Source organism: Leptonychotes weddellii, chromosome 9 (genome assembly GCF_054177405.1).
Source record: "Leptonychotes weddellii isolate Sample4059 chromosome 9, ASM5417740v2, whole genome shotgun sequence".
In the NCBI taxonomy this organism is placed as follows: Eukaryota; Metazoa; Chordata; class Mammalia; order Carnivora; family Phocidae; genus Leptonychotes; species Leptonychotes weddellii.
In genome coordinates, this window is record NC_138377.1 from 90,750,017 (window position 1) to 90,775,608 (window position 25,592).

Consider the following 25,592-nt stretch of genomic DNA (forward strand, 5'->3'; position numbering starts at 1 on the left):
TTTTTTTTTTTTTAAAGGTTTTATTTATTTATCTGAGAGAGAGAATGGGAGACAGAGAGCATGAGAGGGGGAGGGTCAGAGGGAGAAGCAGACTCCCTGCTGAGCGGGGAGCCCGATGTGGGACTTGATCCCGGGACTCCAGGATCATGACCTGAGCCGAAGGCAGTCGCTTAACCAACTGAGCCACCCAGGTGCCCCTCATTAAATTTCTTATATGGGATAATTTGTATACTGTCAGGTTCCTTTAATTAAAACACACGGTCTTCATTGGGAAAATATGCCGAAAAACCTCACAGCCAACAGTGGCATGCATTATGTTCAAAATAAAGTTGTTTTCCCTTACCTTTAAAATTCCTTTCTTTAAAAAAAAAAAAAAAAAAAAAAGGGGCATATAAAAGATACTTTACTGGGCTCTACTTGGGCAAGATAAAGCAGGCCTATTTTTTAAATTGTAAATAAATTATTTTGACTAACCTAAAATACAGGTATGACCTACTTGCAATCTAAACTCCAAAACCAACTTATTTGGAAAATACTTCCATTTCATTTTTAGTTCAGTAAGGACAAAGATGACTGTGTGAAGCTGGCTTGTATGCTTCCTTCACCACCAGGCAACTCATACAGCACTCATTCACATCACATGATACCTTTAACAGACTGTGTTCTCCAGTATTTGCTGCATATGTCCAGGTAAGTTTTCTGGTACCAGTAGGATCTGCCCAGGCAAAAAGTCGAGCTTCTCCTGGCACCAAGTACACTTCCTCCTGTGTCCCACTGAAACACAACCACCAGAGGGAAGATGAAAACAGCCAGGCCTTGAGAAACCCAGACCTGTGGTTTACAGAGGAGGGGACAGGCACAAAAATCTTCTAAAATTGCCTTTGTTAATAAACAGAACTCTGCCTAAAAATGTCCAATAAACTAATGGTTTAAAGCTTGAGGGAAGGGAATATTGCCTTTCTGAAATTGCAGTATACTCCAAATTGATGCAGGCAATGGAATTCATTAAAGTAAACAAACTGGTACGTCAGAGCTCACCTGCAGAAAAAACTATAATCAACAAATCCTTTAGCAGCAGTAGAATGTCACTCAGTGCTTAAATTTAGGTTTATTAATCAAATGCAACAGATAAGAAACATGAGTCTCAAAAAAAGCAAAAATTAGGTCCACACTGTTGCTACTCAAAGTGTGATCTATGGAGAAGCAGCAACATTACCTGGAGCTTGCTGAAAGTACAAAATCCTGGGCCCCGCCTAAAACCTACTAAATCAGAATCTGCATTTTAACAAGAGTTCTGGGAGATCTTCCAAATTTATCATTAAAGTTTAAGAAGTATTAGTCCACATAAAAAAAAACTTTCCAGCGAACAACAACAACAACAAAAAGAACCCAATTAGGTTTCAATCCCATTCTGTACTTTTAAATCTTCCAGTGGATTCAAGCCAGGAGAGTTAAGAACAGGTAAATCTACAAGGCATTATTTTATATAAAATAATTCTATATGTAAAAATAACCTTAGGCATATATAAGATTTTATACGTATGTAAAATAATGCCTTGCAGATTTATAATAATAATTCTTGGCAAATATATAATATATATTTTAAGGGTTTAAAACTATCTGTTATGTCATTAAATAATGGTATCATCCAAGCCAAATGACAGCACAAGCAAGAACGACAAAATTCCTATCGTTCCATACTTATATTCAACACCACTACCTATTCATTGTCCTCTCATTTAATCTTCTACCACCTCTACTGGGGGAAAAAAAACTTGATAGAGATTTATAGGGAGAGGTTTACTGAGTATTTCCAGATTACAAAAGAATAATAATGCTTAAACAGGTAAATAGGTTCACAGTTCCTTATATGCAATTCCAAAATTTTAAAAGCTCCATACGTCCAAAGATTTTTCTATTAGTGTGGTATCAAAAGTCATTTGGCTAAAAAACCTAATCTGAACTGAGGTGAGATTATTAATAGTTTTGATATATCCTACTTGGTATGAATATTTATAAGTTTCACTGCAGGAATGTTAATGTATTGGACTCTAGAAACTGTCCCAAAACCTGCTGAGGGTATTATAATAAACAGCATGTGTTCCATGTTACCTTTCTACAATCAGAAAATATGTGGAATGTGAAACAAATCTACCACCCCAAGTGTTTCTTAGAAAGGACTGTGGGCCAGTAAAAAGCAAATGAGATTTCCCATGAATCTTTTTTTTTCATACCTCTGTTTGTATGTGACGACAAATCTACCACCCCAAGTGTTTCTTAGAAAGGACTGTGGGCCAGTAAAAAGCAAATGAGATTTCCCATGAATCTTTTTTTTTCATACCTCTGTTTGTATGTGACGACGTCCTGTGATGTGTGGTTTATCACTAAGGCAGGTGCAGATCCCTCGTGGTAATCAGAAAAGGTTATGACAGTTGAATGCTCAGCAGTGTTTACATCCACCAAGATACCCCCATTCTATTGTAGAAAAAAAAAATTCTGTTTGAGGTATTGGTTTAACTTGCAATGACATTTGGAATAATCAGTTATGTAGACACAAAAAGTCTGTTTTCTTAAGTTCTTACTGAAAAGCACACTGGTTCTGATCTCTTACAAATATATATATAGCACCTCACAAATAGATATATTAGCACCTTTAAATGATTACCAGATTTTTTTTCCAGTTGAATTCTGTTTTTTCTAATTTAAATTCAATTAGCAGATTTTATAGCATGTTTCAATAAAATATTTCATAGCAAATTTTAAAAATCAAAGACACTGTATTTTAAAACATGAAAACATGATGTACTGTATGGTGACTAACATAATATAAATAAAATAAATAAATAAATAAATAAATAAACATGAAAACATAATAAAATAATAAATTAAAATAAACCATGCAAACATACCAGCTCTTCTAAGCTCAATAAAGTGCCATTATCCTGTCGGTTATAAAAAAATGGTTTGGAGGATCCTTCACAGCCCACCACTCTCACACAAAGTTTGCCTGACAAATTTTCAGGCCAAAAGGGAAGGCACTAAAAATATAAAAGTTAAGATCAGTCTTAAAACAATACTGGGGTATAAATAAGACAATGGCTAATTAAGTTTTCAATTCTAAATCTGATCATGATACAATTATTACTAAGTTTCTTAAAATATTTCCTCCACATCTCATGTTAAAATTATTAATAATATAAGGCTTATTTATGAAACCAAAGAAACTCCATTGGAAGAACATAGATCTATTAGTCTGTATGCACTTATAGAATAATTATGAGAAACTAAAGAGCTTACTGATTAAGAATGCCTCAAATATCTTGAATATTTAAAACCTATAATCTTAAAATATCTGCTTTTGTGCATATCCCATTATAATTCCTTAATGCACTATGAATTCTTTCAGTGTTATCTTATCCTAGATAAACTAGAAAGACCATTGAAGGCGGAGAAGAGAACACCACAGACCTTGCTGGAAATCCTAACATTACCTTCCTAACTGTTTGATCTTAATCAAAGCATACACCTCTCTGAGCCTTATCTATACAACTGAGGTTTTAGTTCCTAATACAAAATGTCCCTCTGTTATACAATACTAGATAAATTCTATTTCTGAATAAAAATGTTACTATTATCAAACCCACATCAATGATAATGAGCATTTATTTGTTGCCAAGTCTACAGAGATCATTCTAAGAGCCTTGGAAAGCCCATGCCTCTCAGAGCTCTGAATTAGTGTAACTGGAATCCCTCCTCTTAAGCTTCTTGCTAAGTTTTTAAATATATATACAATTTTGTTTTTGAGATGTACAGAAGAATGGTTCTTTCTTTAAGGTCAGCTGGTTTGGTTGAAAACTCAGGCAAATTCAAGCAGTAATACTCATCTTTGCACCTGTCCTCTTCCTCACTCTTTCCCTCACTCTCTTCACTCCTAAAATCTTATTGAACCTGCAGTGTTTAGTTCAAATCCCACCTCTTCTATGAAACACTCTCTTTCGATCTTGGCCACAATGATGGTGACTTCTAATGACTGTACTGACTTTAGAAAAGTATGAGATTCAATTTCCTTCTCGGTAAAGTGAGGGGGTTGAATTTTAGGAAATTTTCAAGGAAACTTCCAGATAATCTATTCAGAAATTCTAAAACCACCTATAACTTAGCATATATTTTCTTCCATGTGTTAATTTATATGAGTCTTCAGCTCGCCAACAAGATTATATGCTTCTTGAATGCAGAGACATTATCCTATTGAGATAATTCATAGTACATTATCTTTATCTTCTTTTCACAATACACATCCATATGTTCTATACATATAGGAAGAACTAGAGGCTGGGTGTTAGCCCTCTAGACTGGTTAGTGATAAATATTACCAGTACTTTTATTCTTCTTTTTTTAACATGTGTTTACAGTGCAAAAGAAAAGTCAAAGTTGGCCATCATATTTTAATACACAAATATTGTAGCAAAATGGGTATAACAAAGAAGTATATGCAATTCTTATTTATATGTCATATTTATTTGTACGTTTTAGGAGCCAGTTATACTAAAGGAAAATTTTACCTCTGAAGAAGCAATATAGTTCCACTTATTAGTTGGCATTGAGCCATCAGATGCAATTTCGCCAACTTCTAGTTCTAATGATGACTTGTTTGCAATGGTACAAAAGGGAGTCAGAGTAATTATTCGTGTAAGATTAAAACTACTCATTTTGATGCTAACACCAACCTGTGTAAAGGAACAAACAAGTTTATCATTTCCCAGTACTTTATATAGATTCTTTGAAAGGTACACACACATATCCCATTCATACACGGATTTCTTAAAATACTTTAAAATAATGCTTGTTAAATAAAGTAACTAATATAAGCCATATTCAACTACTGATTAGCTTCTCACTAAGAAAAATTTTTGGTTAATTTGGCTCCATCAGAAATCAATTTAAGAAATATCAAGTGGTAATCTAACTAATGATGACTCATAATATTTATTTTATTTGTATTCATTTTTTAACATTCCAAACATAAATTGTTTTATAATTAGTGGAGAGGCTCAAGTTTTGCTGTTTTATCATCACTCTGTTAATGAACTAAGATGAAAATTTCAAAGTGGCAATAAAACAGGTCCACTGGCATCAGATTACTCAAATTTTCATAATCAAATTTAATATTTAAGAAACATTTGGCAGAGAACAGTATGGAATGAGGATTCAACTTACTGTCTTAAACTTTTTATAAATTCAGGTTTTGTCCTGATACTAGTGGCCACAGAAATTTATAGAGATAACAGTCCTTTACATAATACTTAGAATTCAAATTTCTGTACCCCTTAGAATCTAGCTGGTTTACTGAACTAAAGAAAATGTGAATGAAGTCAGAGGTAAGTAAGCAAGCGGAATCTTACCAGGTACTCCATATTGCTGGCAGGACACTTCACACACCCATAACTTCCCACTGTATCCAATGAAAAACCACTGGACCAGGCACTAGTTGAAATTTTTAATTGTACCTACACCAGAGAACACATAACCATCATATAAGAAACCTAAAAGACTATATTAATATTTTATTTGAGGGAAAGTTGTTAGACCACTAGAAATTTATTTAGTAACATGGGACACAGAAAAAAAATAATCAAAGCCATACTGCCAGTGGGTCACAGAACCACAAATATTCTAGAGGCCAGTAGAATAAAAGCAGAGCTCTGATCTTCCCATTCACCTATGCAATGAGTTTAGTGAATTTAAAGATGTACACCAATGAGACCCTTTGTTGTTTAAAAAAAAAACTATAATGTAAACTGACATTTTTCCAGTGTTACACTTAAGATATTGAGCTAACTAACAAATTCTTAAAGTTTTTAAAACATAGAGAATTTATGTCTTTATTCAGCAAATGTTAAATGAAAGGCATCATGATCAGCAGAATGGAAGACAACAGGACACAGTTCCTGTTTAATGAGCTCCAACTAAACAAGGAGATGGGAAACACATACTAATAATTATGATGTAAGACTCAAGGTGATTAATGGCTACATGAGTGGTACAAAATGCTATCAAGGTGAGAAGGTAAAAAGTTTACTTCTAGCTATGAGAGTTAGATAAAGTTTTAAAGAAGAGATCTAATTGTGCTCCTCCATCTACCCAACTAGATTATAAAAAGCCTGAGGACAACCAGAGGTAAGAGACATAAACAGGTAATTACAACGCTATGGATTAATCGATACTTTAAGACAGTGGTTTTCGAAATGTGGTGGCTGGACCAGCACCATCAACACCACCTGGGAATCTGTTAGAAATGCAATATTCAGACCCTACCCAGACCTACTGACTCAAATAGGGGCACAACCCAGAAATGTATATGAAAAGTCCTCTAGGTGATTCTAATCTGAAATTTGAGAACCACTGCTCTAAGAGGACATGGATGTAATACCTAGCTCCATTTTAGACAGTTAGAAATCCTTCACACATGTCAGGCCTGAGCACAATGACAGCGAAAGAATGAAAAGCAGGTAAGCAGAAAAGATGTGGCAGACAGGGAAAGAAGAGGGGAAGAGGCATTCTAGCAGAGGGTGCAGCACAGACAAAGGCCTAGCAGTGACTTGGGACAGTGTGTGATAAGCAATTCCAAGACAGGAATCTACAAAGGAAAGAAGGGACCAGAGCACAAAAGACCAGGGTTAGGCACTAGGTTCTCTCTCAGAGGCCTGGCTTAGTGCTTCATACCTAGGTGGGCTCGGTTAACAGAAGCCAAATCCAACTCTTCCACCTTCTGAAATGCTATTTCATCACTGGTAAACTACCTAAAATCAAGATTTCTACCTGACACTACTAAAAGAACAGAAGTAATTCTAAAGGCCATGGAGAAAAGGGCAATTCAGCTTTGGGAAACTCTTGCTAGTCCTAACATCTCACTTGATGTATTCCTGAAAAGTCTCCTTGGACCTACTTCATACCAGTGGCACTTCGCAAACTGTTAAGAATGGATTTAAGGAAGGCTTAAATGACTCACGAGTTTCCAGATTAGGAATTTATCTATTTTAAATTGTTATATCAACCAAAACACACCTTATTTTTACTAAAAATGTTCTTCTTCTTGAAAGAGAATAAAATAATATCCCTGAAATCAGCTGGATGTTTCACATGAATGTCTTCCGAACGATACTGGAGAACCCGAGAAGTCTTGTTGATCAGCCAGTAGGGACTAAAGACAGATAGCACCATCCGGCTGCCAATTCGTTTGACATGTACTGACAAGTCAATTGACATCATTTCTGTGGAGTCAGAGGAAAAACATACAAGAAAGAATTCGGGAAGTGTATCACATAGACGGAAATGTCCATTCCAGTTTCTGCCCTGATATTTCATCAGAACCAATTCCATTATTTCTCCACTGATTCTTGAATGTAGAACATCAGCAGCACTGCCTTCTGTGAGCTCATGAGTTTCTGCTGTTCCCTAAAAGCAAACAAACAAAAACTAAATTTGCTTAGTGATTTTTTAAAAACCTCTTCAATAGCAACATCCATATTTTATAAAAATGCTAAGAAATAATCTACCAGATTCAGATTAACTGACAAGTGTTCAGTGAAGTATGTTTACAAATTATGAATGTCCAATAACCACTAACAACTAAAAAGAAAACACTGTATCATAGCCAAAAGCAGAAACTGTCTTTTGGCCATGAGTAAGTAGGCCAATGGCCATAAGTTTTGAAAAAAAAGTCAGATCTATGCCAAGAATAAAAGGAATGCTGGCTGTTGTCTATGTCATTAGATGAGCCACTTAAGTGCCTGGGCTTCAGCTTCATCTGCTATTCACACACTATGCCTAGTGGTTCCCACATAAAGAGAAGGAAAGTGATATCAAACTATTCTGACAAGCTATCTAAGTAAGGTAGAATTATTTTTGAAATGAATAATAGCCACATAATAAATCAGGCTTTCTTTTTGAAAGCTTCTCTTGCATAAGTACTATTTAGTTCATTTAATTCATTTTAGTCTTTACACCTCAGGGATGACTCATTGTCAGATGAAGAAAAGAAATAATTTAGGTTCTAACACTTTCCAGACTTTTGTATTTTAAAATGTTGTGGCATGAAAATCTAAAAATATTTACCATACGTCATTACTAAAAAATGTTCCCTGTTATTTCTTAGACAAATTATTTTAAGTTCAACAGAAACCTGGATCAAATAATCATACTATTAACTTTAAAATAAAAACTTTAAAATTAATTTTAGAATAAAGTAAGATGAAGTATTTCCCCACTGGCTTTTTTCTATCCCTTAGCTAATGGAATTTTACTTAATTAATAGAGATTATTATGGTTCTTAACTCATAGCAGATGCAACAGAGTTCAGTGGAAGGGAGCAAAAGAGCCAAATTGCCTAGGTTCAAATCCCAGCTCTACAACTTACTAGCTGTGGGTTCTTGGGCCTGTTACTTAAACCTTCTGTGACTCAGTTTCTTCATCTGTAAAATGGGCCTAATAATAATAATAGTACCTACTTCAGAAGGTTATTGCAAGGATTAAATGTGTTAAAACATGTAAAGCACATGGCACAGTGATTGTCATATGCTTAATGCTGTATCAGTTTTTCCTGTCATTAATATTAAAGTATGCTATGGAAAATACTGACCTCAACTAAAAACACAGTAAAAAACAAAACAAAACAGAATTCACTCTGCAATAATAAAGGTCAAACAAAATACAAGAGACATACTTCGAGTAAGTATCTTAGAGAATATGGGAGAAGGTTCCGCAAAGTGAGGGTAGGATAAAGATGAATAATGTAAGCCGGATCCCAGTCTTCCTCATGGGTACATATATAGCTTAATTCATCAGGCAGAGCAACTGTATTGACAATGAGAGGTAAGAAGTTGACTTCTACTGATGGACACTGCAGCATGCATCTGACTTCCCTGCTCCTGTGAAGTTCTTCCTTCCAAGAAATATAAGTGGTGGATTCTTTGTACTGATTCTCTAAGATACCAGCTGGCTGAATAAACAACTGACATCTAGAGAAAAAAGAAAACAGAGTGGGGAAAAAAATTTTTATCAAAAACTTAAGAAAAAGAATCTCATTAAATCTTCTTGGTAACACTACAAGGTAAATACTATTATTCTAATTTTTACAGATGAGGAAAACAAGGCTACGAAAGGTTAAGAAACTTGCCCAAAGTCATACAGCTAACCCATGGAGGAACTTTCTGGAAAAAAAAAAAAATCTGTAAACAGTGACAAGTCAGAAAAAATAGTCACTTCAAATATAAAGGCAATCTAATAAAGACAGCTTTCAGAAAATTCTAAAACACTGAATATACAATAAGAGATTTTCATCTGGTAAATTCAGTGATTAAATAAATATATTTATATATGTCTTAAAGCCGGCTTTTACATATTTTAGATAATGAAAATAGAAGGTTATTTTTTCTAGAATATAGATCCCAATTCATAGAATTAAAAATATGTATTGTGAACCTTTTAAAACTTAGTATATTCAAAGAAGTATGTACCTATATGAATCTAAAGGAACATGGAACTCCTCTTCAGGTCTGGCTACTCCAATGCGCTCCAATAGCTTAACATTCTTAACAGATTTATAGATGATGAATGCAATAGAGAAATGGTTTTTAATCTGTTAGGTAAAAAGACATACAAGTTGTTTAAAAAGATATAGATGCTTGAAAGAAAAGTGTGAGCTGCACATAGTGACTTTTTGATCTAAAAAGTTTCAAACCCAGTATTAGAAGATATTTTCAGGGATAATTGAAACATTTTGGGATATTTAAAGGTTATATGTGAGAAACTTGATGTTTAAGGGGCAGTTGAAAATTTCTAGGATATTCACATGCTCTATCCTCTATGTTCATTATTAGTGTATAATATACATTAATTTTGAAGAGTTCAGCCATAATATTTTCCCCATTAAAACCTTTCTTCGGGGCGCCTGGGTGGCTCAGTTGGGTAAGAGACTGCCTTCGGCTCAGGTCATGATCCTGGAGTCCCGGGATCGAGTCCCGCATCGGGCTCCCTGCTCGGCAGGGAGTCTGCTTCTCCCTCTGACCCTCCTCCCTCTCATGCTCTCTGTCTCTCATTCTCTCTCCCTCGAATAAATAAATAAATAAAATCTTTAAAAAAAAAAAAAAAAACTTTTTTCAATGCACCATGCGAAAACAGGAAAGGATAGCAAAGGAAACATGAGGAAAAGTACTACAACTCTCTTTCCTTAACTACAATATAGGCTAGAGTTAATAGCAAACTGAGAGATAACAATGGCCAAAAATGGAAATCCTTTCATTTTATATCTGATGTTTTAAGTAGGAAGAAATGTTCTTTTGATGACCATATAATGAAACCTGTAATAATGCACAGAAGAAAAATGGATAAAGTCTTAAAGGTAGAAAAGATTAAGATACTAAAATTTTTTTCTGGGGAGATCATTCCAATATTCCTTCACACATACTTGAAAAAGACAGTCCCAAGTGATATACAAAGAGAATGGAATGTTATCCTATCTGACAACCAGCTATAATTATTAATACTCCCAGTTCTAAATCTTTAAAGAAATAGACAAAAAGTTTCATTAATTTTAAACCTAGACCACAACAAAAATGGGCTTTCAAATAACAAGACTGTTTAATCAGACATTTAAAATGAAGACTATTACAAAAGTAGGTTGGATTGGAAATAGCAGCCAGTTTAATCTACAATTTATTTCTGAATAATCAGTATGGACCTAATGTTTTACCATTTTCCTATATTCAGCTAAATGACTGAATACTTCTTGTTTTACTTGAAGGGACACAATTCACTTTAGTGCATTACCTGCAGAGGAGAGCGAAGGGTAATTACTTTACTCCCTTCAGTTGCATCAATTTGTACCAAGACTGAGTCAGAACGACTGGCATTGGGATTCCGTACATTATACAATCGTCTTCCGGATCTGGCAACAGGAACTTTTGCAACTTCTGTATATCCATGAGGTACTAAGGCAGAACGTAAGTGAGAAGCATTCCAAATGTTAATTTACCTGTATTTCTCTAAGACAGAGTACTTCTTAGCAATTTAAAATAATGACAAGAGTGTTCTTCTTTATGACTAAAACTGATGACTACACAAAATGCTTTTTTAAGACATAGGAACTAACAAAGAAAGGAAACTAAAGAAACTAAAATTTAAAAAAAAAAGAAAAGAAACTAGTTATAAAATTTTTTGACCCAAAACAATTTCTCTTGGGGTTTTAAGTTGTATTAAAACCAAGAAACAGGGGCGCCTGGGTGGCTCAGTTGGTTAAGCATCTGACTCTTGATTTCAGCTCAGGTCATGATCTCGGGGACCTAGGATTAAGCCCTGCGTCAGGCTCCATCCTCAGCAGGGATTCTCTCTCTCTCTGCCCCTCTTCCCCCCCACCCCACACACACTCTCTCTCTCTCAAAATAAATAAATAAATCTTAAAAAAAAAAAAACAAAAAACAAAACCAAGAAACAGATTCTTAACCCTACAGAACAAACTGATGGTTACCAGCGGGGAGAGGGGTGGGGGGGATGGGTGAAATGGATGATGGGGATTAAGAAGTGCACTTGTTGTGATGAGTACCAGTATATGGAAGTGCTGAATCACTATATTGTACACCTGAAACTAGTATTACCCTGTATGTTAACTAATTAGAATTAAAATTAAAACTTTTAAGAAATGTATTAAACAAAATCCAACCTGTTCCTTATTCTTTCAACTATATAGCAATAACACCTTTTCTTTGTATTGGTGATAATTACTGTCAATATTTTAGGACTTCTGAATATAGTTAATTTTCCTCTCCTCATTGAACACACATTCTTTTTGAAGCACACTACATATTGTATAATTTAAGGGCACAGAAATCTAGTTTTCTAAGGTAAATCTTTTTTTTAGAGATTTATTTATTTTAGAGAGAGAGAGCATATGTGCACGTGCATGTGTTTAATCAGACATTTAAAATGAAGACTATTACAAAAGCAAGTTGGATGTGTGTTAGTGGGGGTAGGGGCAGAAGGAGAGAAAGCATCTCAAGCAGACTCTGAGCTGAGTGCTGAGCTGGACGCAGGGCTCAATCCACAACCCCAAGATCACGATCGAAGGCAATTCTCTATTTTAATTTTTTGAAACTTTTTAAAGATTTTTATTTATTTATTTGAGAGTGACTGGGAGAGAGAGACAGGATGCTAGCAAGAGAGCAAGAGCTAGCATGAAGAGGGAGGGGCAAAGGGAGAGGGAGAAGCAGCCTCCCCGCTGAGCAGGGAGCCCAACATGGGGCTCCATCCCAGGACCCCGGGATCATGACCTGACCCGAAGGCAGACGCTTAAGTGCCTGAGCCACCCAGGTGCCCCTCTAAGGTAATTCTTAATCAAATTTAATTTTCTCAAGTTTAGAGGAAGAAAACGAGACAAGAGTTTATCAATTATTTGCTTCAAGCCTTTACAAATGTTGTTTCCCATGGTATCTGCAGCAATATCTTCATATTTTATCAAAAATAAGTCCCACACCTACAATTCCAAATATGCCCTTAAAATAAAATAAATATAGCATACCAAAGGTTAGAGTGAAGAAGGAGCTTTCTTGACGGCTCAATATAGCTAATTTTCCTTGACGTGAAGGTTCCATGCTAGCATATTCCAATTCCAAATTCTGACCAGCATCAACATCATAAACACCACTTTTCTCAAGGAAGCCTATTACTCTAAGATTATGAGTGGGCTGCACCTTAATGGGAACACCTACAGCATTTTTTACTGTAAAAGGAGCCCTATCTTTTAAAGAGTAGTCAAAAGTAGAAGCAGTGCCCTCTGAAAAACCCTGAAAAGGAACATAACATCACAATAAAATTTTTGCAAAATGCAATTTTTCCCCAAAATTAAACAAGACTATACATTTTTAAGAAATTAATTTTGATGACAAACATCAATAATCCATACAAGTTTCAATTTAAAATCCCATTTGAAAGATTCCAAGCAAAAACCAAACATACTTTGGCTAAATTGTTGAAAACATTAAGGCAACTTTTGGATATTGTTATATTCATTGTATCTCCTGAAGAAATACAAACTGCTGTTTGTGGCTCAGGAAGAAAAATAAAATCATCTCCTGGCATTAAACTTCTATCCTGGACTGGATTCTTCTTTACCTATGATGATAAATAACATAACACATTTATTAGTCAGTTAATAATAAAATTTAAAAACTCTCAAAGAGTTAAATTCCCCTAAACTGGTCACTTTGTATTAAAACTCCTCAAATGTTTCATTTTCAAAAATAATCATTCTTCACTTACATTTAGCACAGATCAGCAATCTTTCTTTCAGTGTATAGTCAGTACATGGGGTAATGTTCAGAATCGTGCCACGAAAGCACTCAAAGTCAGCTACGATATTTGTCTCTCGTGCATTCCCCAGAACAAGCTATTGACCCAGTGACACCTGACTAGTCAGTCCTTATGTGCTGATGAGGAATCTAAGACGACCCTAAAGTCTAAACTGATCCTTACTGGAGGTAATGTGGAATTCCTTCTACTTTTTACTGTTAATACCTATAAAAAATATGATAAGCTTTCAACCAGCCATCAGATTCCATCATAGTTTTTGTTCTAATAGAGCTCAAAAACCTTAAAAAAAATTACTTGTTAGCCTGTCTGGGCCAGAGACAGGTAGGTCAGAAATATTACTACTTCACTGAGAGGAAACTGGGACACAGGTTAAGTGACTTCTCATCTTTAAAATAAGAATCTGCTGAGTCGATTTCAGTGCCTCACACTTCAGTCAGGCTACCTCAGAAAGTTGTGTTGTGATCATTTGTTAAGGGTATATAACTCACGTTCCTTTTAGTCTAGAAAAATGTGCTTTGGTATCTAGGATTCTGAAGTGCTCTCAAGAAATACCATAAAGAGGTAACACAAAAAAATCATGAACTAGAATTCAAGTTTTCTCAAATTTTTTGGTCTCTTAAAACCAAGGAGGATCTCAAAAAGCTTCATTTATATGGATTATACCTATCACGTGAACTCTATTAGAAACTAAAACTGAGAAAACTTTATTCATTTAAAAATAATTATATGTTGAATAATATTTATTCATATTCAACATAAATAATTATATGAATATTTTTAATATTATTATTATATTATATATTACTATATATAAATATATATAATTTTAATATTTTTAATTATAAAATTATAAAAATTAATATTTTAATGAATGATAACTATTAAAGTTATCTTTAATAGTAAAAAGAGGGGCACTTACAAATCTCTCTAGTGCCTGCCTTAAGAGAAGACAGGTGGATTCTCATTTCTGCCTCAGTATTCATTCTGTTGCAATATCACATAGTCTCTGGAAAATTCCATCGTATACTCATGAGAGAATGAGAATAAAAATGACATATAATGTCTGAGTATTACTGAAAATAGTTCTGATCCCATGAACGCCCTGAAAGGGACTCCAGAATCCTAGACCACATCTTGAGAATCACTGAACTAAAAAATGTAAGTGAATGCCCTTAGTGCAGTTCAACATAAAGATATTTTATGGTTTCCTTACATTAAGCCTTAAATTCCATTGTCTCTTCCCCTCCACTCTCTCAATCAGTGGCTCCCAAACAGCATGGGTCTCATTGTAATAGTGAACCTGGAAAGGCACAGAATTATAATAACAGAGTCTTTCAACTTTAACCACATATTTCTATAACCAGTAGGAAAAAATATTATGTAATTAATGTATATGTCAATCGTCATTTTAACATGCCTAAAGACACAAAGAATCTCTCTAAAGAGGGTGCATTTTCCTTTTCTTTCTTACTTTACTGCCATAAACAAACTGTTTAACAGAAAAAATCTTTAAAAAATAATGATCAACTAAATACTACTACACATCAACAAGTTAAATGTTAGAATGTGTTATCTATTCATATATAAACACTTGCTGCGGCCATGCACAAACAAGAAAAGCTCACATCTTAATCCTGCAACTGTACTTTTGAGAAGCTGGCTCTGGAAGTACTAAATGCTGTGGTCATACCTCTAATGTCATGTCAGCAGTAGCAGCCATAAGGGAAGTCCAATTTTTAATGTTTCCTGAAAACTTAGACTCCGCCAGTAATAAAGGTACAGTTCGATGCCCAAGGCCACATTCTAAGGTAACCTGAACCGACTCTACAACAACAGCACACTTTTCCTCTACTGATGGATGTTGAAAGTCTTTGAAATTTTCTGTTATTTCTCTTGCCAGGTCAACACCAAGAAACCAAGAGTTATAATCACTAATAGGTTTGACACCCCAAAGGTTTTCTGTTTCCTTAGATGTATCTTTGGATTCATCTTCTTTTGTCTTTGGAGACATAGCAGCCATGATTGTCATCACAGTATTCAGAATTATGGGCGAAATCTTTAAAAAAGCAAGCAGAAAAATTTTAAGAATAAATTATTTCTCAGATGAGAAGAATACATAACATGAAAATTTAAAAATGAATTAAATATAGGTAAATATTAAATATATTACGTTCATACCTAAGGAAAACCAAAGGGAATACACAAAATCATATGTCAAGACAACTAACCTCATAACAATGATTTCTGCCCAGGTTATTCTGGAATTAAGTAATTAACGTTATATGTCAACTGTCAAAACCTAAAATTAAAATTGATCAATTCAGAGTAAAATAGTGTTATGCAAACAGAAAAATGTAGAAGTATAACTGAATTTTTCATTTTTCAAGCTGCTGCATTAACTAAGCCAAAGCGTATGATCCTCATCAAGGTATATACATACATGGTTTTCATTTGTCTTACTGATACAAACAGCCTATGAATCACCACAGATCCCCTAACACTTAGCCCAAGATTTGCAAAATCTACCTCTTACTATCTTTGTATAGTATCTTTGCTCACCTCCTCATTCCTATCACTGTGCCTTAGTTCTACACTGACAATGTCCTCTAGGTCCAGTCAGCACCCTCATGGCCCACCCTCCACACTTCCACCAGCATTATTTTTCTAAAACCCAAACTTGGGCATGCCATTCCTATGCCTAAAATCTTCAACTTCCCCTAATTTTAAGGATAAAGTTCAAACTTCTCTTTAGCTTAGGACACAAAGGCCTTTGTGATCTGATGCCTAATCAATTAGCTAGCAAGGGTTTCCCAAAGTTTGAGCAATACTGGGTTAAATAAGTTAAGTGGATTCCTATACTGTTCAGTTCTCACAACCTCTACTTGTTTAATATGCTAAGAATATATGATTACAACACCAAAAGAAGGATCTGGTATGTACCTCTTCCCAAACTTACCTGTCAACTAAGTCACTTTTTCATTCTTGCCTTATTAATGTCACCTATAATTAGTGCTCTCAATCTTACAACTCCACCACACCCTTCTCTCCAGCCACGTGGGATCACCCCTCTAAGCCTGTAAAGGGTTTTTCATACCTCTGCTTTTGTGCATATTGTCGGTACTGTCTTGATAATCCTCATCCTCCCTCTCCATCTAACCTTCATCAGATTTTCAAAACTGAGTTCAAGTAGCCCCACTTCAAGGCAGCTTACCCTGATGTCCTGGTCTGAGTTAGAGGCCCTTTGTCTGTGCTCCCAACAGCATATTGTGCATGCCTCTACCTCTGAAAGCTGGACTCACTGATTTGCTTCTTAATATGTCCTTAAGTTTTTTGAAGGTAGGGACTACGTATCCCCAATGCCTTGAACAGGACATTTTTCATTCATAGTAAGAGCTCAAAAAGTGTTAGCTGAATAAACAAACTGATATACAAAGAAAGACAATCCTCCCATACTTTAAGTTTTTAAAAAAGTAAATCTGTTAACAAAATACAATCTAGAACTACCTAGTACTTTAAAATATTGAGAGAAAACTACATTGTTATTTGTATGGTAATTCAAATGACATTAGTTTGAGCCTTGGTTTAATCACTATTGGCTATTTTATAGTAAAGCTACTATCAGAACCTCCATTTTGTGTCCTTTGGACAGAGAGAGAAATAGATTTTGGAAAGTATTCTAAATCTTCCATTTCTAACCAATCATGAGGTCATATTTAAAAAATACAAATGCCACTGGAGAAGAGAGAGTTTTTTTTTTCAATACTTCAAATGTAAGAGATTTAAAAAAAAGCAAATCCTAATAACTTATTTCTAGCATTCATCTGTCATAAATATTTTATAAGACAAATAAAACATTTAATTACATAATTATTAAATTCAAATTATATCTCAAATAAAAACCTAAAAATAACTTACGACAAATAATAGCAACTTCATTTTTCCATCCCTCCTTCCCCGTCTCTTCCCACCCTATCTCTGTTGTCCCCCAATCTCCCCAACACACATACATGCAAAAATAATAGACAAAAACTATACTGATCATTTGTAGATATTTAAAAGTACTCTTTTAAAAAAGAAATAAATATTTGCTTTAAAGAAAAATGCATTTTAATGTTAGTGGTATTTACTGTTTGAGTATGTGAGGTGACTAGCATAATGCTGTAGTTACAAAAGAGATCAAAAGATATTGTTAGAAAAATACGAATTTTTACCCAAATAACATGATAGGCACTAACCTTAATTATAAATTCTTCAACCATAATACTTATATTTTGTTTTCCTGAGGCCCACATACATTTTTCCATAAATAAAGAACAGGGCTGTAAGACCTAAAAACAAATAAATCAAATTCACATTTCCTTAGTAATAGATCTGTTTTATATATACACACACACACATATAAAATACACACAAGAATATGTCTTACTTAACTGGAGATCTTTAACTATAGCCTACTACTAAAAGCAAAAGGTAAATTAAACTAGCTGAGAATTTCTTGTGAGGGCTCTTCTGAACTATGACAAATCTGTTAACATTGGAAAAGGATTTTAAGCAGTTCTGATCAATTCCTCTACGTCAAATTCTTAAGTAATGATGCACACTTACTAATAGAAGTTTAAAATGTTTCCTTTCACTAAAATACGTTTTAATGATGCCCTCTGTAAAACATGCATTTAAAATATCTGTAAAAATGAGGTAAAGACTATGTTAAAGTATTATATTCACAAAGAAGTATATGAGGAAATTAAACTGCTATTTCATTGTAATTTTTATGACTACTAAATCACCTGAAACTTATTTTAAACAAGGAGTCCTGTTAACACCTTAAAAAAAGACTGTGGTAAGATAGGTAATGAACAGTTTCCATATGATCAACAAGAGGTCAGTCTTGAATATCAGCTAAGGTCCTTATAAGAACAAATTTCAAATCTTCAAATCCAACGATGTATTAAAACTATGAAGCTTATATTTATATACATATATCATCAAGGAAATAAACTAACCTTGCACCTGAATTGAATAAGGAATTAGTGTTGCATTAACTTTCATTTAAAAAAAATTAGGATGAGCTTTTAATGGATTAATACAAGCTTTCTGTGACAGGCCAAAAGATGATCCTGCTAAAGAATGCTTCATGATAAAGTACTGACTAAGCCTAGCATTGCATTTCTTTCTGTAAGCCATGTGGCCCACAAATTTTAATTTAAAATAATACCGCAGGGGTGCCTGGGTGGCTCAGTTGTTTAGCGTCTACCTTCGGCTCAGGTCATGATCCCAGGGTCCTGGGATCAAGCCCCGCATCAGGCTCCCTGCTCCATGGGAAGCCTGCTTCTCTCTCTCCCACTCCCCCTGCTTGTCTTCCCTCTCTCACTGTGTCTCTCTCTGTCAAATAAATAAATAAATAAATAATCTTAAAAAAAATAAAATAACACTGCAAATGAGTCATATAATGATCCTTTTTAATGTTAAATCCTCAATTTAACATTTAAAAATTATTGGTATGGCAATTAAGTTAATTAAAATCATATTTTTCAACAATAATGTGAACACATAATTGAAGTTAACTTTTATTTTATTTTATTTTTTGAAGTTAACTTTTAAAACAGCAAAACACAATCTCTTTTGGTCTCATGACTCCAATTGAATTTTTTTTCATTCTAAGCTTAAAGATTTTAATAATTGTTCATGCATTCGTTCAGTCATTCACTGGATATACTGTGGTAAACAACAGAAACAGCTCAAAAGGAATGTTGATTTGTACTAAAATTCAAATACTGCTCAACAAAAGATGGCACAATGAAAAGAAAATGAGTCTAAAGGTAGTTCCCAGTTCTGTCACTAGCAGCTATGGCTGAATCATTTAACATCTTTGGAACTCAACATCCTTATCTGTAAAACCTCAGGTTTGTAGTAAATAATCTCTGAAGTCTTACAGAGCTCTCACGTTCTAGGATTCTATGAATCCACCATTTCTGCCATTCTCAATCCAAGCTTAGAATAAACTAATTCTTACTGTGGTAATGTTTCTTCCTCTTTTTTCTCTGAGAAAAGGGCAAGCAAGGACTTTAAGATCTCTCACAGAAGCTTCCATCATCTGTTCAAGTTTGGATGTTGACAGAGACAGGTTACACTGGAATGAGGCTGTCAGAGCAGGAGCATCAGCCTTCGTCAGACTGGCAACAAATACCACTTCTGGATCTGTGATCTTGGCCTTTAAAGTCATGTTTGGTCTTACAGAGTCATCTGAAGAAAAAAAAAAATAGGAACCAAAAAAAGTTGTAGTAAAATATCTCTTGTTTCTTGAGTATATGTTGTCTATAAGTCACTAAGCTGTTTCTAATATCTTGCTATAATAGATATGGTAGAATTAACAATATTAATAGTTGATTAATACTAATGATAAATGATTATTAACAAATGCTGATTGTGTGGGATAATGCAATCTGATTTCTGTCATAAGAAGATCATTTCCACTTTGACCTAGCAAGAATAATCTTATTTTGAAGTTATTTTTGTCAGAATTAAGGTGTGTACATTATGTACATGAGTGTGTATTATGCTATGTTGCAGGGACAAGGAGGGGAAAACAGGAGAGGGGAATATCAGGAAGAGGATAAGAGACGCTTTTTATCAAAGTTCGCTTTGACTTTACCATAAGATACATAGTGTCCTACAATCTATAGTATAAATACATTAAATATGTGTATGAATATAGAGATATCATATGTGATTACTGTTTAGGAAAGGTAAATGGAAAAATCAAATTCTGACCTTGCCAATAAATGGCATTTTCCAGTCTTGCTGAGTTATACATTAGAAAGATAAATGCCTCACCTTAGAGAGTCATAATTTAACAAAGAAAATCACTGGTCTACTTGGTAATGCTGGAATAAACAATTTATTGAACAGGGAAGTGACTTCAATGTACACTAAGACCAGACATCCACAAACACTCCACTGAGTTTAAGGTGTTTATAGTGATGTCCAGGGGCATCATGCTAGGTGCTCCAATACGCCCACCCTCTGCCTCTATTTGTTCAATTGTTCTTCAATGTGCTATAATTCTTCCATATATTTTCTTTAAATAAAAGATTGCCCTTCTATAAAACAGGCTGCCAACCAAAGACCCAGATTAATTCCCTCAATTTTTGGATAAGTAAGGCAATGTTAATGGCAGAGTTGGAACCAGAGCAGGTGTTTCCTAGCCCCTAATCCGATAAATATTTCTACTCTAACTCTGAAAAATTTATGCTTACTAAACTTTTTCCACAGAATATATTTAAATTGGAAAGAGCAATTTTACTTTCTTAAATTGTCCATTCATCCTTTTTCTTGTCTGTAATCTTTGTTAACAAGTTGTCATCTACAACAGATAAATTCTGCTAACCTTTCTCCATCTTGATTTTTGCTGTGGCTGTCTGCCGTAGCGGAATCTGTGCTTCTTTTGCCATATTTTCTGGATTCTGAGACACAGCTTTGATAAAGAAATCTGCCACAGTCATCAGAAACTCCACACTGGCACATACGTATAGCTTGTCAAGAACAGCATCAATGTGACTTCCAGTTTTGCTTTGTTTGTAACTTATATCAATCATGGAACTGTTGTCATCTTGGTCATTCTTTTTATCAATCATTCTAAAAAATATATACATTCATTATTTTATTCTTGCAAAAATCATTTAAAAGGTGAAAAATTTCCTAAACATCTTAATAATCTTTCACCTTCGAGTTTTTAATCTTAATAGAAAACAGATCAGTGTTAACCACAGTCTAATTAGCTAATAAGCAACCAAGGCATAGTCTCCTATGATTCATGTTATTAAGCAATTACAGAATATTTTATAATTATAATGCAATAGCAGAAAAATGAATGAATGACTACTGAAAGGGATTTCAGCAATTAACAAAACACATTAATATGGTCCCACAAAATTTAAAGGACAACCACTTTATATTATTTTACAAAATAAAACCTCCCTGAACGAATTTATCTCCAAACATTCTCTATAATTTGAGTCCAAAAGTATTCAATCCAATTCATATCAGCCAGTGTTTAATAAGGGTTTGCAATGATTGTTCCCACACATCCTCACATGTGCTGGGACAAGCAGGTTACCAAATAGAGGAAGGCCTTTATCATTCTTGCCTACGCAACAGTGGACTGCCACCCCAAACACGAAATTTGCAAACTAGAAAAGCTGGCTGCATGCTAGCACTCTTTCCTCATTTATTCATCTCTAGGAAAAACAAAGGGCTCAGAAGTATCCAGTATGTATTCAGTGGAGTCCCAGTTTAGGGAGCAGCATAGTTTTTCTCCAAAGAACATCAAGCACAAAAATATTATGTCTCATTATTTGACGGAGGAATAAAAATATAATTTCACTATTAAAGTTACATTATTTCCCACTTTATTGAAGGTTGATATAAGTTAATGTTTTAAAACTGGGTTGATAAGGTGAAAATGCTAGGGATTCCATTTCTAGTAAAACTCTGAAAGAAATTTCAGAACACTGTTTTAAAATATATAGACAAAATTGGGGCACCTGGGAGGCTCAGTCGGTTAAGCGTCTGCCTTCAGCTCAGGTCATGATCCTGGAGACCAGGGATTGAGCCCCACATCAGGCTCCCTGCTCAGCGGAGAGTCTGCTTCTCCCTCTCTCTCTCTACACCTCACCCCACTTGAGTCTGCTTCTCCTGCTCCTTACCCCACTTGTGCTCTCTCTCAAATAAATAAATCTTTAAAAAATATATGTATAAAGACAAAATAAGTAAGACAAAAATTTAAAACTTTCAGACATTAAAAAAAAAATCCTGCCTACTGGAGACAATTTAGAAAAATATTACCAACAAACCACCCCATGTGGATTTCATTATTAAAATTCTAACATTCTCTTAGTTCCTGCTTTTAAGACGGTACTCCATTTTATTATTAAATGCCCCTTTAATTCAAACTTAAAAGCAATTGAATCTGATATTAGCACTACTTCTTGATGCACTTCAAACTGAAGTACGACCAAAGACCTCTTTTGATAATCCCAAGCCTAGCAATCAATGCCTGGCAGCAAGGCAAGGTACAATGTCAACCTTACATAATGTACAGCAAGTTCAGAGATGACAAACCTTGATGTTGCTCTCTCAATGCCTTCTCTGAGATCATCAAGAGTGCATGTCTTAAGTTTAAGGCTGACATTCATTGAGCCATCCTTAAACATCTTCCCTACAGAGGCCATAAGATGTAGTCTGAGTTCACCAAGCCGGAAACTGTCATTGTGAAATGAAAGTTTGGATTCCTGTGGCATATTTTCAAGCAAAAGAATCAATTATCTTTAAATAGTAGGCAATTACTTTTAAACACATTTCTTAACTCAGAGACAAAAGGCAAATCAATAAAATTTAAAAGCATGGGTGTTAAAACATAAGAATAAAACAATAATATGTATGTTTGTGAGTGTATAGGTATATACAAAAAAATATGTGTGTGCATGCTGATATTCAACAATGGTTAATATATGAAAATTTACATCACAGTTTAATGCAAATAATCAGGAAATATTTTTATTAATCAGTCTAACTAATAAATATTTAAAGAGCTCTTCTGTAAAAAAAACACTGTGATAGGAACTATGTGTTTATGAGAAAGAACAAGACATAGTAGGTGATCTCAGTGAGCTTACACCCTAACAAATATAGAAAATAGAAATACATTACAAGAACCATCACAAGGAGATGCTATAAGTTATAACTGATCAAAGACTGACATGTAGTCATTTATTTAATTCATATTTAATCCTCCCATATTCCACAAAGAATATTAAGTGATTAGGTAAAGAATACAAATAACAAAAGCTCAGAGGGTCAAAGAGATCACTGTGGGCTGAGAAAAATTTATGAAAGTGAGAAGTGAATTGAGCCTCAGAGGCTGGGTGAGATTGTACGGGCTAAGAGGAGGTAGGAGATACTCTAGATGGGGAAAAAACATGAGTAAACAGTTCAAAGGTGCTCCAAGGGCACAAGGTACAAGCTGCTTAGGCTTGAATATTCCAATTAAAGAATGGTAGGATATGTAAGTGATGAATCACTAAATTCTACTCCTGAAACCAATATTACACCATATGTTAACCAACTAGAATTTAAATAAAAACTTAAAAAAAAAAAAGAATGGTAGGGAATGAGGGCTGGAAATACAGGGGCCTAACCGAGGTCTCAAATCTCCAACCAAAGATTTAAACTTTCATTTACAGGAAAAAGGAACTCAATCTTTATTTAATCGTAACACATTACCTCCAAATTCTGTAGGTAAAGTCTGTATGCCCAGACTAAAACAACAACCGCTCCCGCAAAAAAGAAAGCAACAACAACAAACCAACCAACAAAAATCTCTTCAGGGAAGTGAACAACCTCAGTTACAACTGCTCCCTATGGACGACGGCACTGATATGAGGGCTGCCGGTGAGGCGCCATTCCGGGCACACTCGTTCTAACTCTGCATCTGTCACGCTGCACGCACACAGTACACTGCATGCACGTGGCTCAGGCACTACTGACATCATTGGCAAATTTGGAATGTAAGTTTTAAAAATGTAAATAATTCACAAACTTTTGGTCTGTAATTATTAATACAGAAATGACCTGTGACACATCTGCTGATCACACTATACAGTTACTGATGTAAACAACTTGGAGCCACTGAACTTTTTTAATAAGCTAAAATTCAGATAACATAATACTGAGTGGTTTTTAGTGGAATGGGAAGTTGTAAATGGCTACATGAGATTCATTTAGGAAACTGAACTTGTGCCACTGTCTAGTGTGGATGAAAGGAAAAAGAGCAACAAACAAGGAAGCCGTTGCAGTAGGGTGAACGAAGAAGTTTCAAATAAAGTAGTAGTGAGAAGTGACGGGAAAGAACAAAGAAAAAAATGACAATACTCAGTGTCTAATGAATAAAGGTCAACAAAGAAAGAAGTAAAAAAAGATACCAACATTCTAAGGCTGGGGAACCAGTAGAATGATGGTACCTTAAGTGAAATGAAGAATACATTTCACTGTTCGTTTTCCAATAGTTCATTTTCTGTTTTTTCATTAACATTAAACATTAGAAATGAAAGTACTTCATTGCATAAATGGCAAATACTAGCTCAAGGCTCAACATTAATAATATATGAATATTATGTAACTCTTGAGAAAACAATATAAAACATAAGGTAACATAAATAAACATTAACAACAGATATAATCAATGCAGACTACGGTTATCATATGATGTATTTATTGTGAGTATTATGACAACTGATCTAATAAAAATATTTATTAAAGATACTATCTACATAACAAAAAATAACTTTCTAAAATACCACTGGTACATTAATTACTTCAAATCATGGCACTAGATCTTGGTTCTTCAATCCACTGATACGTATCTTTCATACATATCTATTACATATAATATTTATTCAATAGAAACATAATTAATGCAAAAAAAGAAACATAATTAATGCTTATGTATCCTGGATAATCATGAATTTTAAAAGAATCTTTTAATGTTCTAAAGCTACTACTAAATTATTCTCCTTAGTTACATATGTATACATATATAGCTATGTAATAAAATTACACATATAATTAATTATTCACATATAAAATTCCTCTACTAGAGATGGATCTAAGTGGTTTCAGTGCTGATGTTACTTGGAAAGAAGTAAAAACTTTTCCTTAACTGAGTAAGATTAGAAATACTAACAAAGTGAAGAAAGAGCAAGACCAATGTATATTCTGTAGGCCAAACAGAATTTAAGAGACATATTAATTTTTTAACTAGTCAAATCAAAAAATGCCAATATTCTAAAAGTAAATATCAAGAGCTAAAGATTTTTTCTAAATAAAGACATTTACTACATACCTGGTTGATATCATTGTTATAAAGGACAATGGAAAGAGATTCAAAGTGAAAGTCAAATTGAAGAGTGACACTTTGGTCCATAGAAAGCTTTGATTCTGGCAAATCTTGTTCTGACGGATCAAACATAAGTATGAAAATTAAAAAGCTTTAAGTAGGTACATTATTTTATACTTATTTAAAAAGCTAAGATAACTTATTATTCTAAATATGTATCATACTTTCTAGGATCCTTTAAGCCATATTATAAGACAATTAAAATGGCAATGATTTATTCTATATGTTTAGCACAGGGCAAAATGACAGGGGCAGGCCATCTACGTTTTTTAAAAAG

General features: G+C 34.2%; 1 protein-coding gene across 2 annotated transcripts in view; it reads right to left on the bottom strand.

The window, feature by feature from the left end:
• VPS13C (vacuolar protein sorting 13 homolog C) overlaps positions 1–25,592 on the bottom strand; it is a 178,369-nt gene that overhangs the window by 39,749 nt on the left and 113,028 nt on the right. For both annotated transcript variants that reach the window (XM_081831199.1, XM_081831200.1), the window contains exons 47-64: positions 25,262–25,371; positions 22,483–22,652; positions 20,750–20,997; positions 19,376–19,605; positions 17,598–17,690; positions 15,053–15,418; positions 14,576–14,662; positions 13,009–13,164; positions 12,572–12,836; positions 10,828–10,988; positions 9,516–9,637; positions 8,723–9,017; positions 7,066–7,455; positions 5,403–5,507; positions 4,563–4,727; positions 2,910–3,038; positions 2,342–2,475; positions 648–774 (exon numbers count right to left, since the gene is read on the bottom strand). In XM_081831199.1, coding sequence (XP_081687325.1) covers positions 648–774; positions 2,342–2,475; positions 2,910–3,038; positions 4,563–4,727; positions 5,403–5,507; positions 7,066–7,455; positions 8,723–9,017; positions 9,516–9,637; positions 10,828–10,988; positions 12,572–12,836; positions 13,009–13,164; positions 14,576–14,662; positions 15,053–15,418; positions 17,598–17,690; positions 19,376–19,605; positions 20,750–20,997; positions 22,483–22,652; positions 25,262–25,371 — 3,353 coding nt within the window. The remainder of the gene's footprint in view (positions 1–647; positions 775–2,341; positions 2,476–2,909; positions 3,039–4,562; positions 4,728–5,402; positions 5,508–7,065; positions 7,456–8,722; positions 9,018–9,515; positions 9,638–10,827; positions 10,989–12,571; positions 12,837–13,008; positions 13,165–14,575; positions 14,663–15,052; positions 15,419–17,597; positions 17,691–19,375; positions 19,606–20,749; positions 20,998–22,482; positions 22,653–25,261; positions 25,372–25,592) is intronic.